General features: G+C 44.5%; 1 protein-coding gene across 1 annotated transcript in view; it reads left to right on the forward strand.

The window, feature by feature from the left end:
• Positions 1 to 14,769, forward strand: part of LOC112069628 (glucosidase 2 subunit beta) — a 76,692-nt gene that overhangs the window by 46,695 nt on the left and 15,228 nt on the right. Inside the window, exon 9 of the mRNA XM_024136982.2 lies at positions 12,410 to 12,496. Coding sequence (XP_023992750.2) covers positions 12,410 to 12,496 — 87 coding nt within the window. The remainder of the gene's footprint in view (positions 1 to 12,409; positions 12,497 to 14,769) is intronic.

The raw sequence follows: 14,769 nt of genomic DNA on the forward strand, positions 1-14,769 counted from the left end.
ATTCTCACTTGCTCTCCCATCTCTCCTCTACAAGGTGACATTTATTAATAAATATAGTGTACTGCCGCAAGACGTGCTTCCCTTCCCACCGTTTCGAGACACTAATAATTACATTGGCATTTACCGCCACGATCAGACGACCCTTTGGCCTTTATGGAATGTGTCCCGAGCCTGGATACCTAGCAATATAAACCAATGCGAACCGTGCATTGATCCAGCTTTTTGTGTTTTTACCTTAATAGAAGACACATGTTTATTATCAGGGTTTATAATGCATCCTTATCTGATGTCACACCTGTCTGTAATATTGTGCTATTAATGTAATAATTAAAGGGCCATCTGTTGTGAACATGGGGAACCATTAGTAGTGGGTGTCTGTTGTGACATGGGGACCATTAGTAGTGGGTGTCTGTTGTGAACATGGGACTTAGTATGGCTCTGTTGTGACAGGGGAACCATTAGTAGTGGCGGGCTGTGTGAACATGGGGAACCATTAGTAGTGGGTTCTGTTGTGAACATGGGAACCTTAGTAGTGGTTTGATGAACATGGGAACCATTAGTAGTGGGCGTCTGTTGTGAACATGGGGACATTAGTAGGGTGGTAGTGAACATGGGACCATAGTAGTGGTGTATGTTGTGAACATGGGGAACCATTAGTAGTGGGTGTCTGTTGTGAACATGGGGAACCATTAGTAGTGGGTGTCTGTTGTGAACATGGGGAACCATTAGTAGTGGGTGTCTGTTGGAACATGGGGAACCATTAGTAGTGGGTGTCTGTTGTGAACATGGGGAACCATTAGTAGTGGCGTCTGTTGTGAACATGGGGAACCATTAGTAGTGGGTGTCTGTAGTGAACATGGGAACCATTAGTAGTGGGTGTCTGTTGTGAACATGGGAACCATTAGTAGTGGGCGTCTGTTGTGAACATGGGGAACCATTATAGTGGGTGTCTGTTGTGGACATGGGGAACCATTAGTAGTGGGTGTCTGTTGTGACATGGGAACCATTAGTAGTGGGTGTCTGTTGTGGACATGGGGAACCATTAGTAGTGGGTGTCTGTTGTGAACATGGGGAACCATTAGTAGGTGTGTCTGTTGTGAACATGGGGAACCATTAGTAGTGGGTGTCTGTTGTGAACATGGGAACCATTAGTAGTGGGTGTCTGTTGTGAACATGGGGAACCATTAGTAGTGGGTGTCTGTTGTGAACATGGGAACCATAGTAGTGGGTGTCGTTGTGAACATGGGGAACCATTAGTAGTGGGTGTCTGTTGTGACATGGGGAACCATTAGTAGTGGGTGTCTGTAGTGAACATGGGGAACCATTAGTAGTGGGTGTCTGTTGTGAACATGGGAACCATTAGTAGTGGGTGTCTGTTGTGGACATGGGAACCATTAGTAGTGGGTGTCTGTTGTGGACATGGGGAACCATTAGTAGTGGGTGTCTGTTGTGAACATGGGGAACCATTAGTAGTGGGCGTCTGTTGTGAACATGGGGAACCATTAGTAGTGGGCGTCTGTTGTGGACATGGGGAACCATTAGTAGTGGTGTCTGTTGTGAACATGGGGAACCATTAGTAGTGGTGTCTGTTGTGAACATGGGGAACCATAGTAGTGGGCGTCTGTTGTGAACATGGGGAACCATTAGTAGTGGGTGTCTGTTGTGAACATGGGGAACCATTAGTAGTGGGTGTCTGTTGTGAACATGGGGAACCATTAGTAGTGGGCGTCTGTTGTGAACATGGGGAACCATTAGTAGTGGGTGTCTGTTGTGAACATGGGGAACCATTAGTAGTGGGTGTCTGTTGTGAACATGGGAACCATTAGTAGTGGGGTGTCTGTTGTGGACATGGGGAACCATTAGTATGGGTGTCTGTTGTGAACATGGGGAACCATTAGTAGTGGGTGTCTGTTTTGTGACATGGGGAACCATTAGTAGTGGGTGTCTGTTGTGAACATGGGGAACCATTAGTAGTGGGTGTCTGTTGTGAACATGGGGAACCATTTGTAGTGGTGTCTGTTGTGAACATGGGGAACCATTAGTGTTGGTGTCTGTTGTGAACATGGGGAACCATTAGTATGGGGTGTCTGTTGTGAACATGGGGAACCATTAGTAGTGGGTGTCTGTAGTGAACATGGGGAACCATTAGTAGTGGGTGTCTGTTGTGAACATGGGGAACCATTAGTAGTGGGTGTCTGTTGGGACATGGGGAACCATTAGTAGTGGGTGTCTGTTGTGACATGGGAACCATTAGTAGTGGGTGTCTGTTGTGAACATGGGGAACCATTAGTAGTGGGCGTCTGTTGTGAACATGGGAACCATTAGTAGTGGGCGTCTGTTGTGAACTGGGAACCATTAGTAGTGGTGTCTGTGTGAACATGGGGAACCATTAGTAGTGGGTGTCTGTTGTGAACATGGGGAACCATTAGTAGTGGGCGTCTGGTGAACATGGGGAACCATTAGTAGTGGGTGTCTGTTGTGAACATGGGGAACCATTAGTAGTGGGCGTCTGTTGTGAACATGGGGAACCATTAGTAGTGGGTGTCTGTGTGGAACATGGGGAACCATTAGTAGTGGGCGTCTGTTGTGAACATGGGGAACCATTAGTAGTGGGTGTCTGTGTGAACATGGGGAACCATTAGTAGTGGGTGTCTGTTGTGAACATGGGGAACCATTAGTAGTGGGTGTCTGTTGTGACATGGGGAACCATTAGTAGTGGGGTCTGTTGTGAACATGGGGAACCATTAGTAGTGGGTGTCTGTTGTGAACATTGGGAACCATTAGTAGTGGGTGTCTGTTGTGAACATGGGGAACCATTAGTAGTGGGTGTCTGTTGTGAACATGGGGAACCATTAGTAGTGGGCGTCTGTGTGAACATGGGGAACCATAGTAGTGGGCGTCTGTTGTGAACATGGGGAACCATTAGTAGTGGGTGTCTGTTGTGAACATGGGGAACCATTAGTAGTGGGCGTCTGTTGTGAACATGGGGAACCATTAGTAGTGGGTGTCTGTTGTGAACATGGGAACCATTAGTAGTGGGGCGTCTGTTGTGAACATGGGGAACCATTAAGTAGTGGGCGTCTGTTGTGAACATGGGGAACCATTAGTAGTGGGTGTCTGTTGTGAACATGGGGAACCATTAGTAGTGGGGTGTGTTGTTGGAACATGGGGAACCATTAGTAGTGGGGTCGTCTGTTGTGAACATGGGGAACCATTAGTAGTGGGTGTCTGTTGTGAACATGGGGAACCATTAGTAGTGGGTGTCTGTTGTGGACATGGGAACCATTAGTAGTGGGTGTCTGTTGTGAACATGGGGAACCATTAGTAGTGGGTGTCTGTTGTGAACATGGGAACCATTAGTAGTGGGTGTCTGTTGTGAACATGGGGAACCATTAGTAGTGGGTGTCTGTTGTGAACATGGGGAACCATTAGTAGTGGGTGTCTGTTGTGAACATGGGGAACCATTAGTAGTGGGTGTCTGTGGAACATGGGGAACCATTAGTAGTGGGTGTCTGTTGTGAACATGGGGAACCATTAGTAGTTGGTGGTCTGTTGTGAACATGGGGAACCATTAGTAGTGGTGTCTGTTGTGAACATGGGGAACCATTAGTAGTGGGTGTTCTGTAGTGGAACATGGGGAACCATTAGTAGTGGGTGTCTGTTGTGAACAGGGGAACCATTAGTAGTGGGTGTCTGTTGTGGACATGGGAACCATTAGTAGTGGGTGTCTGTTGTGGACATGGGGCCATTAGTAAGTGGGTGTCTGTTTGTGAACATGGGGAACCATTAGTAGTGGGCGTCTGTTGTGAACATGGGGACCATTAGTAGTGGGTCTGTTGTGAACATGGGGAACCATTAGTAGTGGGTGTCTGTTGTGAACATGGGAACCATTAGTAGTGGGTGTCTGTTGTGAACATGGGGAACCATTAGTAGTGGGCGTCTGTTGTGAACATGGGAACCATTAGTAGTGGGTGTCTGTTGTGAACATGGGGAACCATTAGTAGTGGGCGTCTGTTGTGAACATGGGGAACCATTAGTAGTGGGTGTCTGTTGTGAACATGGGGAACCATTAGTAGTGGGGGTCTGTTGTGAACATGGGAACCATTAGTAGTGGGTGTCTGTAGTGAACATGGGGAACCATTAGTAGTGGGTGTCTGTTGTGAACATGGGGAACCATTAGTAGTGGGTCTGTTGTGAACATGGGGAACCATTAGTAGTGGGGTCTGTTGTGAACATGGGGAACCATTAGTAGTGGGTGTCTGTTTGTGAACATGGGGAACCATTAGTAGTGTGGTGTCTGTTGTGAACATGGGGAACCATTAGTAGTGGGTGTCTGTTGTGAACATGGGAACCATTAGTAGTGGGCGTCTGTTGTGAACATGGGGAACCATTAGTAGTGGGCGTCTGTTGTGAACATGGGGAACCATTAGTAGTGGGTGTCTGTTGTGAACATGGGGAACCATTAGTAGTGGGCGTCTGTTGTGAACATGGGGAACCATTAGTAGTGGTGTCTGTTGTGAACATGGGGAACCATTAGTAGTGGGCGTTGTTGTGAACATGGGGAACCATTAGTAGTGGGCGTCTGTTGTGAACATGGGGAACCATTAGTAGTGGGTGTCTGTTGTGAACATGGGGAACCATTAGTAGTGGGGTCTGTTGTGAACATGGGGAACCATTGTAGTGTGGGCGTCTGTTGTGAACATGGGAACCATTAGTAGTGGGTGTCTGTTGTGAACATGGGAACCATTAGTAGTGGGTGTCTGTTGTGGACATGGGGAACCATTAGTAGTGGGTGTCTGTTGTGAACATGGGGAACCATTAGTAGTGGGTGTCGTTTGAACATGGGGAACCATTAGTAGTGGGCGTCTGTTGTGAACACGGGGAAACCATTAGTAGTGGGCGAGTCTGTGTTGACATGGGAACCATAGTAGTGGGCGTCTGTTGTACCATGGGGAACCATTAGTAGTGGGTGTCTGTTGTGAACATGGGGAACCATTTAGTGGCGTCTGTTGTGACAGGGAACATTAGTAGTGGGTGTCTGTTGTGAACATGGGGAACCATTAGTAGTGGGTGTCTGTTTGTGAACATGGGGAACCATTAGAGTGGGCGTCTGTGAAACATGGGGAACCCATTAGTAGTGGAGCGACTATTGTGAAAACATGTGGAACCCTGGGGTTTATTCATATAGGAACCAAATGAAAAACAAACGTGACGAAACTGGGAGGGAACTACCTGAGTTTGTAAATAGAAAACTCGGTTTATGTTGCAAAACATTTTCCACTGCGAAAGATTTTGCTACGGTTAGCACTAGTAAATTAGCCCTGTATTCCTTTCCCATGGAATCGAATGTAATCACAAGTGTGACGTCAATAGAATCTTCAAATAAGGCCCTTAGGCTTGTGCCACACCGTATCATGTAAGATGATCAGAATGGCAACCTGGGAAATCTCCCAATAAGCCTTTTATTTTGGTTGCGTGTTTTCCCCCCATCAGAGTGCTTGTTGGATAAGAGAATCACTTGCTGACTGCTTCACCGTTTGAACAGCATGCTGGAGATGGGAATTGGGAGGGTATTCTCTGAATACTGGAGATGGGACATTGGGAGGGTATTCTCTCTGAATGCTGGAGATGGAACATTGGGAGGGTATTCTCTCTGAATGCTGTAATGGGACATTGGGAGGGTATTCTCTCTGAATACTGGAGGATGGTGGACATTGGGAGGGTATTCTCTCTGAATGCTGTAGATGGAACATTGGGAGGGTATTCCTCTCTGAATGCTGTAGATGGGACATTGGAGGGTATTCTCTCTGAATACTGTAAGATGGACATTGGGAGGGTACTCTTCTGAATGCTGTAGATGGGACATTGGGAGGGTATTCTCCTCTGAATGCTGTAGATGGGACATTGGAGGTATTCTCTCTGATACTGGAGATGGGGACATTGGGAGGGTATTCTCTCTGAATGCTGGAGATGGAATGGGAGGGGTATTTCTCTCTGAATACGGAGATGGCACATTGGGAGGGTATTCTCTCTGAATGCTGTGATGGAACATTGGGAGGGTATTCTCTTGAATGCCTGTAGATGGGACATGGGAGGGTATTCTCTCTGATGCTGTAGATGGGACATAGGCAGGGTATTCTCTCTGAATACTGGAGATGGGACATTGGGAGGGTATTCTCTCTGAATACTGGAGATGGAACATTGGAAGGGTATTCTCTCTGAATGCTGTAGATGGGACATTGGTGAGGGGGTATTCTCTCTGAATACTGTAGAATGGGACATAGGCAGGGTATTCTCTCTGAATACTGGAGATGGGACTTGGAGGGTATTCTCTCTGAATGCTGTAGATGGGACATTGGAGGGTATTCTCTCTGAATGCTGGAGATGGAACATTGGAGGGTTTCTCTCTTGAATACTGGAGAATGGGACAAACTTGGAGGGTTTTCTCTGAATTGCTTGTAGCATGGGCACATTGGGGAGGGTATTCTCTCCTGAATGCTGGAGATGGAACAATTGGCGGGTATCTCTCTGAATTACTGGAGATGGAACAATTGGTGAGGGTATTCTCGAATACTGGAGATGGAAACAATTGGGAGGGTATTCTCTCTGAATCTGTTAGATGGAACATTGGGAGGGTATCTCTGCTTGGATTGCTTGTAGATGGAACATGGGAGGTTATTCTCTCTGAATACTGGTAGATGGAACATTGGGAGGGTAATTCTCTGCGGGTATTCTCTCTGAATGCTGGAGATGGGACATAGGCAGGGTATTCTCTCTGATTCCGGTATGAGAGATAAGCTGTAGGATAAGGAGGACCTCTGACACTCATGCCATACCTGTGGCAGATTAATAACACGCGTGTTTGCACGTGTGGGCGCGTTTTAATATTCCCACTAGTGTGCGTTTGGGTTTATGGTAATACTGTATACATATTTGACTGTGTAATTTTTCTCATACTTTATCTGTGGAAGGTGATATTTTGACAAGCATAACCAGGAAAGGTGATTCTCCCAACCCAGGTATATGTGGCAATATTGTAGATAAACACAGCTGGGAATAGTTCTGTCTGCACTGTATGTGGGTGTGTGGATTCATATTGCCATATAGCTGTAAGGTAATATATTTCCTCCTGCTTGCTTAGCCCCCGTTTATTTGACTACATCTAGTGTAGATTTTGTGGGCCAATACAAAACCCCAGTAACAACATCTGACTGAAATACCTGTTTGACGAGGATGTGTTTTAGAAGCATGGTGTTAATGGTTTCTCCTATAAACCTATATATATATTAATATATATATATATATATATATAGCGGCGTCAACAAAAAGGGATGCAGTATGTGATGTAATTAAAACATTTTTTTAATGTTGTTTTCATTAATGCCATATTTCATGGGGTTTGACAAACGTTTCAAATCTGTTATTATTTCATCACGTTCTCCTTTTCACTTGGAAATGTACACCTTTTTTTCATTTCGACCTGGTTTCAAATGTAATCCAGAGCAAAGGGAACAATTTGGAATAATCCAAAATATCTATGCATGTTTTATTCCACTACTAATTTGCTACATCTATAAATGATCATGAAATACAATTACACCCAGGGAATTGGGGTGAGAGCTTAAATAAGTTCCCCAATATCCATTTGGTGTGATCCAAAACGGCGAGCCAAGGCCACAACATGGCCGTCATTAGATATACAATTGAATCCATGCAAAACCGTTTTTCCATGTCAACGTAAGAGATACACACACACAAACTATGACAAGGTGGTTTTGCCACTATATTATTGATCTAGCCTCCATCGGTCTCAAATGCGTACCAAATTACCACATTCATGGTTTTCCTCGTTATTGGTGGTCGGTCTTATCTGAAGACTAGTACAATAATTTGCAACCTGGCTATCACCAATTCTGGGATTTCAATGTCTATCATACAATGCAGATCAAAAAATATACTCTACAATTGGGTGTTAGGATACATCTGGTTGTTTCATCTATTGTTTGATTTGTTAAAGCAAGACGAAATATCGGGCCAATAACAGGAAAGGTGGTCTTAAAAGTAAATATCGGGCCATTAAATGGAAAGGTGGTCTTAAAAGTAAATATCGGGCCATTAAATGGAAAGGTGGTCTTAAAAGAAATATCGGCCATTAAATGGAAAGGTGGTCTTAAAAGTTAAATATCGGCCATAAAATGAAAGGTGGTCTTAAAAGTAAATATCGGCCATTAAATGGAAAGGTGTCTTAAAAGTAAATATCGGGCCATTAAATGGAAAGGTGGTCTTAAAAGTAATATCGGGCCATTAAATGAAAGGTGGTCTTAAAAGTGAATATCGGGCCATTAATGGAAAGGTGGTCTTAAAAGTAATACGGGCCATTAAAATGAAAGGTGGTCTTAAAAGTGAATATCGGGCCATTAAATGGAAAGGTGGTCTTAAAAGTGAATATCGGGCCATTAAATGGAAAGGTGGTCTTAAAAGTGAAACTTGGGCCTAATACCAAGCGTTTACATTCACCACTAATTTCCCAGTCATCACTGAAGCTATTTTCACAGTGGCCCTTTAAAGAATTACACCTGCAGAACAAAGCACTTTGGGTGCCAATCGCTGTCCTTTGCGAGGTGGACAGCAGTGCTGCACATAGAGCACCACTGCTTTGTCTCGGTCGAGTCCGAGCACGGCAGCGCTGTTTATTAGCTTAGCTTAATTGTGCATATAGTATCTAAAGGTCAACGCTTGCTGCGCTACTGCACTGCCAAAATGGCTTCCAGTGGGACTCCATTTCACGTGAATAAACACACGGGTCTACTTCCCGAATGGCACACTATGCCCTACGTAGTGTTCTTAAGCCTCTGGTCAAAATAGTGTGTCGTTAAACGACTTAAACTGGGAGACCCACCACCTTCGTCTCCCATCAACCCTCCCTCCCTCTTTCCCTCCCTCCCTCTGCACAGCAGCGTCGTGTTGGTGTTCACAGGCAGTGACTGATGGCTGTTCACTGGTGGACATCGCTTCACTGGCTCGCTGTTGAACAGCGGTGACGCCCCTGGCGACAGAGGAGATCGAGTCCAGATTTATCCTCTCATCAATGTTTTTGTTGTTGTTTTGAAACGGATTTCCGTGTCCTTGTTGCATAAGTATATTCCAATGAGAAATGTACAGTGGCTTGCGAAAGTATTCACCCCCCTTGGCATTTTTCCTATTTTGTTGCCGTACAACCTAGAATTAAAATAGATTTTTTTGGGTGGGGTTTGTATCATTTGATGTACACAACATGCCTACCACTTTGAAGGTGCAAAATATTTTTTATTGTGAAACAAAAAAGAAATAAGACCAAAAAAAATGAACTTGAGCGTGCACAATTATTCACCTCATTTATTTGGGCTGCAATTTCTGAGGCTGGTAACTCTAATGAACTTATCCTCTGCAGCAGAGGTAACTCTGGGTCTTCCTTTCCTGTGGCGGTCTTCATGAGAGCCAGTTTCATCATAGCGCTTGATGGTTTTTGCAATGCACTTGAGGAAACTTTAAAAGTTCTTGAAAGTTCGTGTTGTCTTAAGTAATGATGGACTGTCGTTTCTCTTTGCTTATTTGAGCTGATCTTGCCATAATATGGACTTGGTCTTTTACCAAATAAGGGATATCTTCTGTGTACACCTCCCCGGTCACAACACAACCAATTGGCTCAAACGCATTAAGAACGAAATAAATTCCACAAATTAACTTTTAACAAGGCACACCTATTGATTGAAATGCATTCAAGGTGACTACCTCACGAAGCTGGTTGAGAGAATCCCAAGCATGTGCAAAGCTGTCGAGACAGAGTGACAATTTTGAAGAATCTCAAATCTCAAATATATTTTGATTTCTTTAACACTTTTTTGGTACTACATGATACCATATGTGTTATTTCATAGTGTTGATGTCTTCACTATTATTCTACAATGTAGAAAATAGTAAAAATAAAGAAAAACCCTGAAATGTGTAGGTGTGTCCAAACTTTTGACTGGTTGTGTGTGTGTGTGTGTGTGTGTGTGTGTGTGTATATATATATATATATATATATATATATATATATAATATATAGATAGAAATATAGATATCTCTATATATGTAATATATTTTATATATATTATATATATATATATATATATATATATATATATAATATATATATAATATATATATATATATATATATATATATATATATATATATATATATAGAGAGAGAGAGAGATATAGAGATATAGATATATTTGCTTAACTACTGCCTTCCATAAGATGAATGGTGTTTGACTGATATGGGTCATTCTACTGAAGTGGTGTAAATTGGGGGGGGAAATGAACATGTGTATCCTATTCCTCCCAGCACACATCTTCCAACACTTTAGGTAGACTCACACACTTTGTATTGCATATTTGAAATATTTACCTGAATTCCTGACCACCACACTACGTTGTTCACTACTGAAACATAATAAAACACGATAAAGGGAGAACCCTGCACAGTAAGGATCATTTTTGATGATTTTAATCTTTTTTATCTTCTATTACATCATTCTTTGGAGGGGAAATTCTATTTGCATACCAAATTAACAAAATAGTAAAATCATGACTTTTTAACCAGATTTTCAAAACCTTTGAATAGAATTTAGAAAAATATGTCTGTTGTTCTCTGTAAAAAGTTCAAATGTTGTTTGTATGAATCTGACACTTTTTGATTGGTTAAATGACTTATGGATCTAATTAATTATGTTGTTAGATGTATATAAGAAACGTCCTCTCACTGTCAACTGCGTTTATTTTCAGCAAACCTTAACATGTGTAAATATTTGTATGAACATAAGATTCAACAACTGAGACATTAACTGAACAAGTTCCACAGACATGTGACTTAACAGAAATTGAATAATGTGTCCCTGAACAACGGGGGGGGGTCAAAATCAAAAGTAACAGTCAGTATCTGGTGTGGCCACCAGCTGCATTAAGTACTGCAGTGCATCTCCTCCTCATGGACTGCACCAGATTTGCCAGTTCTTGCTGTGAGATGTTACCCCACTCTTCCACCAAGGCACCTGCAAGTTCCCGGACATTTCTGGGGGGAATGGCCCTAGCCCTCACCCTCCGATCCAACAGGTCTCAGACGTGCTCAATGGGATTGAGATCTGGGCTCTTCGCTGGCCATGGCAGAACACTGAAATTCCTGTCTTGCAGGAAATCATGCACAGAACGAGCAGTATGGCTGGTGGCATTGTCATGCTGGAGGGTCATGTCAGGATGAGTCTGCAGGAAGGGTACCATGAGGGAGGAGGATGTCTTCCCTGTAATGCACAGTGTTCAGATTGCCTGCAATGGCAACAAGCTCAGTCCGATGATGCTGTGACACACCGCCCCAGATCAGGACGGACCCTCCACCACCAAATCGATCCCGCTCCAGAGTACAGGCCTCGGTTTAACGCTCATTCCTTCGACGATAAACGCGAATCCGACCATCACCCCTGGTGAGACAAAACCGCAACTCGTCAGTCAAGAGCACTTTTTGCCAGTACTGTCTGGTCCAGCGACGGTGGGTTTGTGCCCATAGGCGACGTTGTTGCCGTTGATGTCTGGTGAGGACCTGCCTTACAACAGGCCTACAAGCCCTCAGTCCAGCCTCTCTCAGCCTATTGCGGACAGTCTGAGCACTGATGGAGGGATTGTGCGTTCCTGGTGTAACACAGACTGTTGCTGTTGCCATCCTGTACCTGTCCTACAGGTGTGATGTTTGGATGTACCGATCCTGTGCAGGTGTTGTTAAACGTGGTCTGCCACTGTGAGGATGATCAGCTGTCCGTCCTGTCTCACTGTAGCGCTGTCTTAGGCGTTTCACAGTACGGATATTGCAATTTATTTCCCTGGCCACATCTGCAGTCCTCATGCCTCCTTGCAGCATGCCTAAGGCACGTTCACACAGATGAGCAGGGAACCTGGGCATCTTTCTTTTGGTGCTTTTCAGAGTCAGTAGAAAGTGCTCCTTAGTGTCCTAAATTGTCATAACTCTGACCTTAATTGCCTACCGTCTGTAAGCTATTAGTGTCTTAACGACCGTTCCACAGGTGCATGTTCATTAATTGTTTATGGTTCGGTGGGTATGTTTGGGAGAGTGACTCTGGTGCTGGGCTGTGGGTATGTTTGCGAGAGTGACTCCTGAGATGGATAGTGTGCAGTTTATTATCAGTTATTAATGCATTTTTCTTATACTACTGTACCCGCAGGGCTAGCAGGTATGTTTGTGTGTGAGAGAGTGTATTTTGGTATGTATGTTACAGTTCATGTCGCTTTTTGTTTATAGACTATTCTTGAGTGTTTCCATTTAGTGTGTGTGTGTGTGTGTCTTGCCCTGTCCTCATCAGTGTCTTTGTCCCCAGGCTTTGCTAGGAGGGGCCCACCGGGTTGATCTCTCCAGGTTTGAGGAGACACTCTGGACCAGTCTGAGGACGGGTGACAATGTAACAGTAAGCTCAGCCCCTTTCTCTCTCTCTCTCATCTCACTGTTCCACTCTGACCTCTCTACCCTCTCCATCCTCATGGTACATCAATACCCTGTTACACTCTGACCTCTCTACCTTCTCCATCATCATGGTACATCAATACCCTGTTACACTCTGACCTCTCTACCTCTTTATTCTTCTTCATGACCGCGCCCCAACTCATAGTGAAGGGCTGGTACAACTGCCGCCCACCCCTCGTCCCCTAATGCCACGCTGTAATGCTTTGATAAGATGAACTGGGCCAGCTTATAGTCAAAAGAAAACAAAAGAGGGTGGGGGGGGGGGGGTCATTATGAGTTGTTTCTTTTTAAACCAGCGGGCCGCTGTGGCAGTTGTCGTGGCAGCCGCCGCCGAGTATGAGAGAGCTACTTATGTAGGGCGACGTGGCCCGGATATTTGTGAGAAGGAGCCATTAGTGCTGCCGCCGTGCTAGCTGCTCGAGCACAACAACAATTAAGAGAACAGAAGACAACGGCCCACAGTCCCTTAGTATCTGTGTGAAAAGGTCACTTTCTGTCAACATTATTATAATCCTCCTGGTTTTCCTACAGGATTGTTGATTCACATGCCTGGGAAGAAGAACAAAAGAAAAGGAGGCGGAACAGAGAGACAGTGACAGGAGCGTCGAGGCGGTGGGTCGGTGTGATAAATATTACAGTATCAAACAGTATAAATATATCTGGATGTGATGGGAGTGACTCATCACATTCTCTCGACTCCAGTTTGGAAACACACACAAAAAAAATATAATATCTAAAAGATCACAGAGGGCATTCACAAGAAACATCCCTTTCAAAGGTACTGTATATAAAACCGTTAAGTCGTACTGTAGTATAGTTGTATAAAACCATGCAATAGAACTTCAATAGAAGATAGATTTTAACCGAACCTCTTGTTGGTGTTAAGATAATTACAATATCTGCGTCGTTTCCACGGCACCAGCTTCCTCTACTTAAAAGATTGACGATATCCATTCAAATCAACAACAACAAGCCAAGAGGAATCAAAAACAAAGAAAAGCTTCATGTTTTCCAAAAGTGTCATGAAGAAGAAGGGGACCTGAGGTGATTTCATATCTTCATTCCATGATAGACGACACCCAGAAACCAGCTTGAGGCACGGGACAATCTAATCTTGACTGAATATATATATATATATTTTAAGTTATTTGGAAATGACCAGCTCCTTATCAATCCAGGGAGTATTTGTGCAGACTCTCTCAGTTGCTTAGTGAAGGGACTCAATCACAACGAGACGCGATAGGCCTCGGTCTCCTCCCTCTCGCGCTCATCTTTTATCGCGTACGGAGGAAATGAAAGGATGTTATCAGGAGCGGCGTTCGCTGCACGGCGTCTCGGCGTCGGGAGACGGGGCCTCGTCTGCACGAGCCAATGGGCAACGGGGAACTCGCCCATCAATATAAAACACAAGGGCTTGAGAATGCTTTTGCTAGGAACTCGAAGAATGGGTTTGTCAAGACTGTGTGATGCTATGGTAACTGTTTGTTGTGGACGGGTTAGGTTGCTGTGTTTGGTGTGTGTTGGTGTTGTTGTTGGTGGTGTTGGTGTGTTTGGTGTGGACGGGTTAGGTGCTGTGTGTTTGGTGTGTGTTTGGTGTGTGTTGGTGTGTGTTGGTGTGTTGGTGTGTGGACGGGTTAGTGCTGTGTTGTTGTTGTGTTGGTGTGTTGGTGTGTGTTGGTGTGTTGGTGTGGACGGGTTAGGTGCTGTGTTGGTGTGTTGTTGGTGTGGACGGGTTGGTGCTGTGTGTGGTGTGTGTTGGTGTTGGACGGGTTAGGTGCTGTGTGTTGGTGTGTGTTGGTGTGCGGCGGTTGGTGCTGTGTGTTGTGTGTGTGGTGTTGTTGGTTGTGTGTTGGGTGTGTTGGTGTGTGTTGGTGTGTTTGGGGTGTGGGGGCGACCCAGTATAAGCCACTGTGTTAGAGTGATGCTTTAGCCTCTCCAACCACAAGTGAGACGGAACTAACAAACTACCTGGAAATAGCAAGATGATGCAGTTCAAAGCGGGTAGTAGAGAGAGGTCAGAGTGTAACAGGGTATTGATGTACCATGATGATAGAGGAGGGTAGAGAGGACGAGCTGTAACAGGCGTATTGATGTATCATGATGATGGAGAGGGTAGAGAGGTCAGAGTGGAACAGGGTATTGATGTAACATGATGATGGAGAGGGTAGAGAGGACAGAGTGTACACAGGGGTATTGAATGTACCATGATGATGGAGA

The sequence above is a fragment of the Salvelinus sp. IW2-2015 genome, unplaced genomic scaffold (assembly GCF_002910315.2).
Source record: "Salvelinus sp. IW2-2015 unplaced genomic scaffold, ASM291031v2 Un_scaffold1060, whole genome shotgun sequence".
Classification (NCBI taxonomy): domain Eukaryota; kingdom Metazoa; phylum Chordata; class Actinopteri; order Salmoniformes; family Salmonidae; genus Salvelinus; species Salvelinus sp. IW2-2015.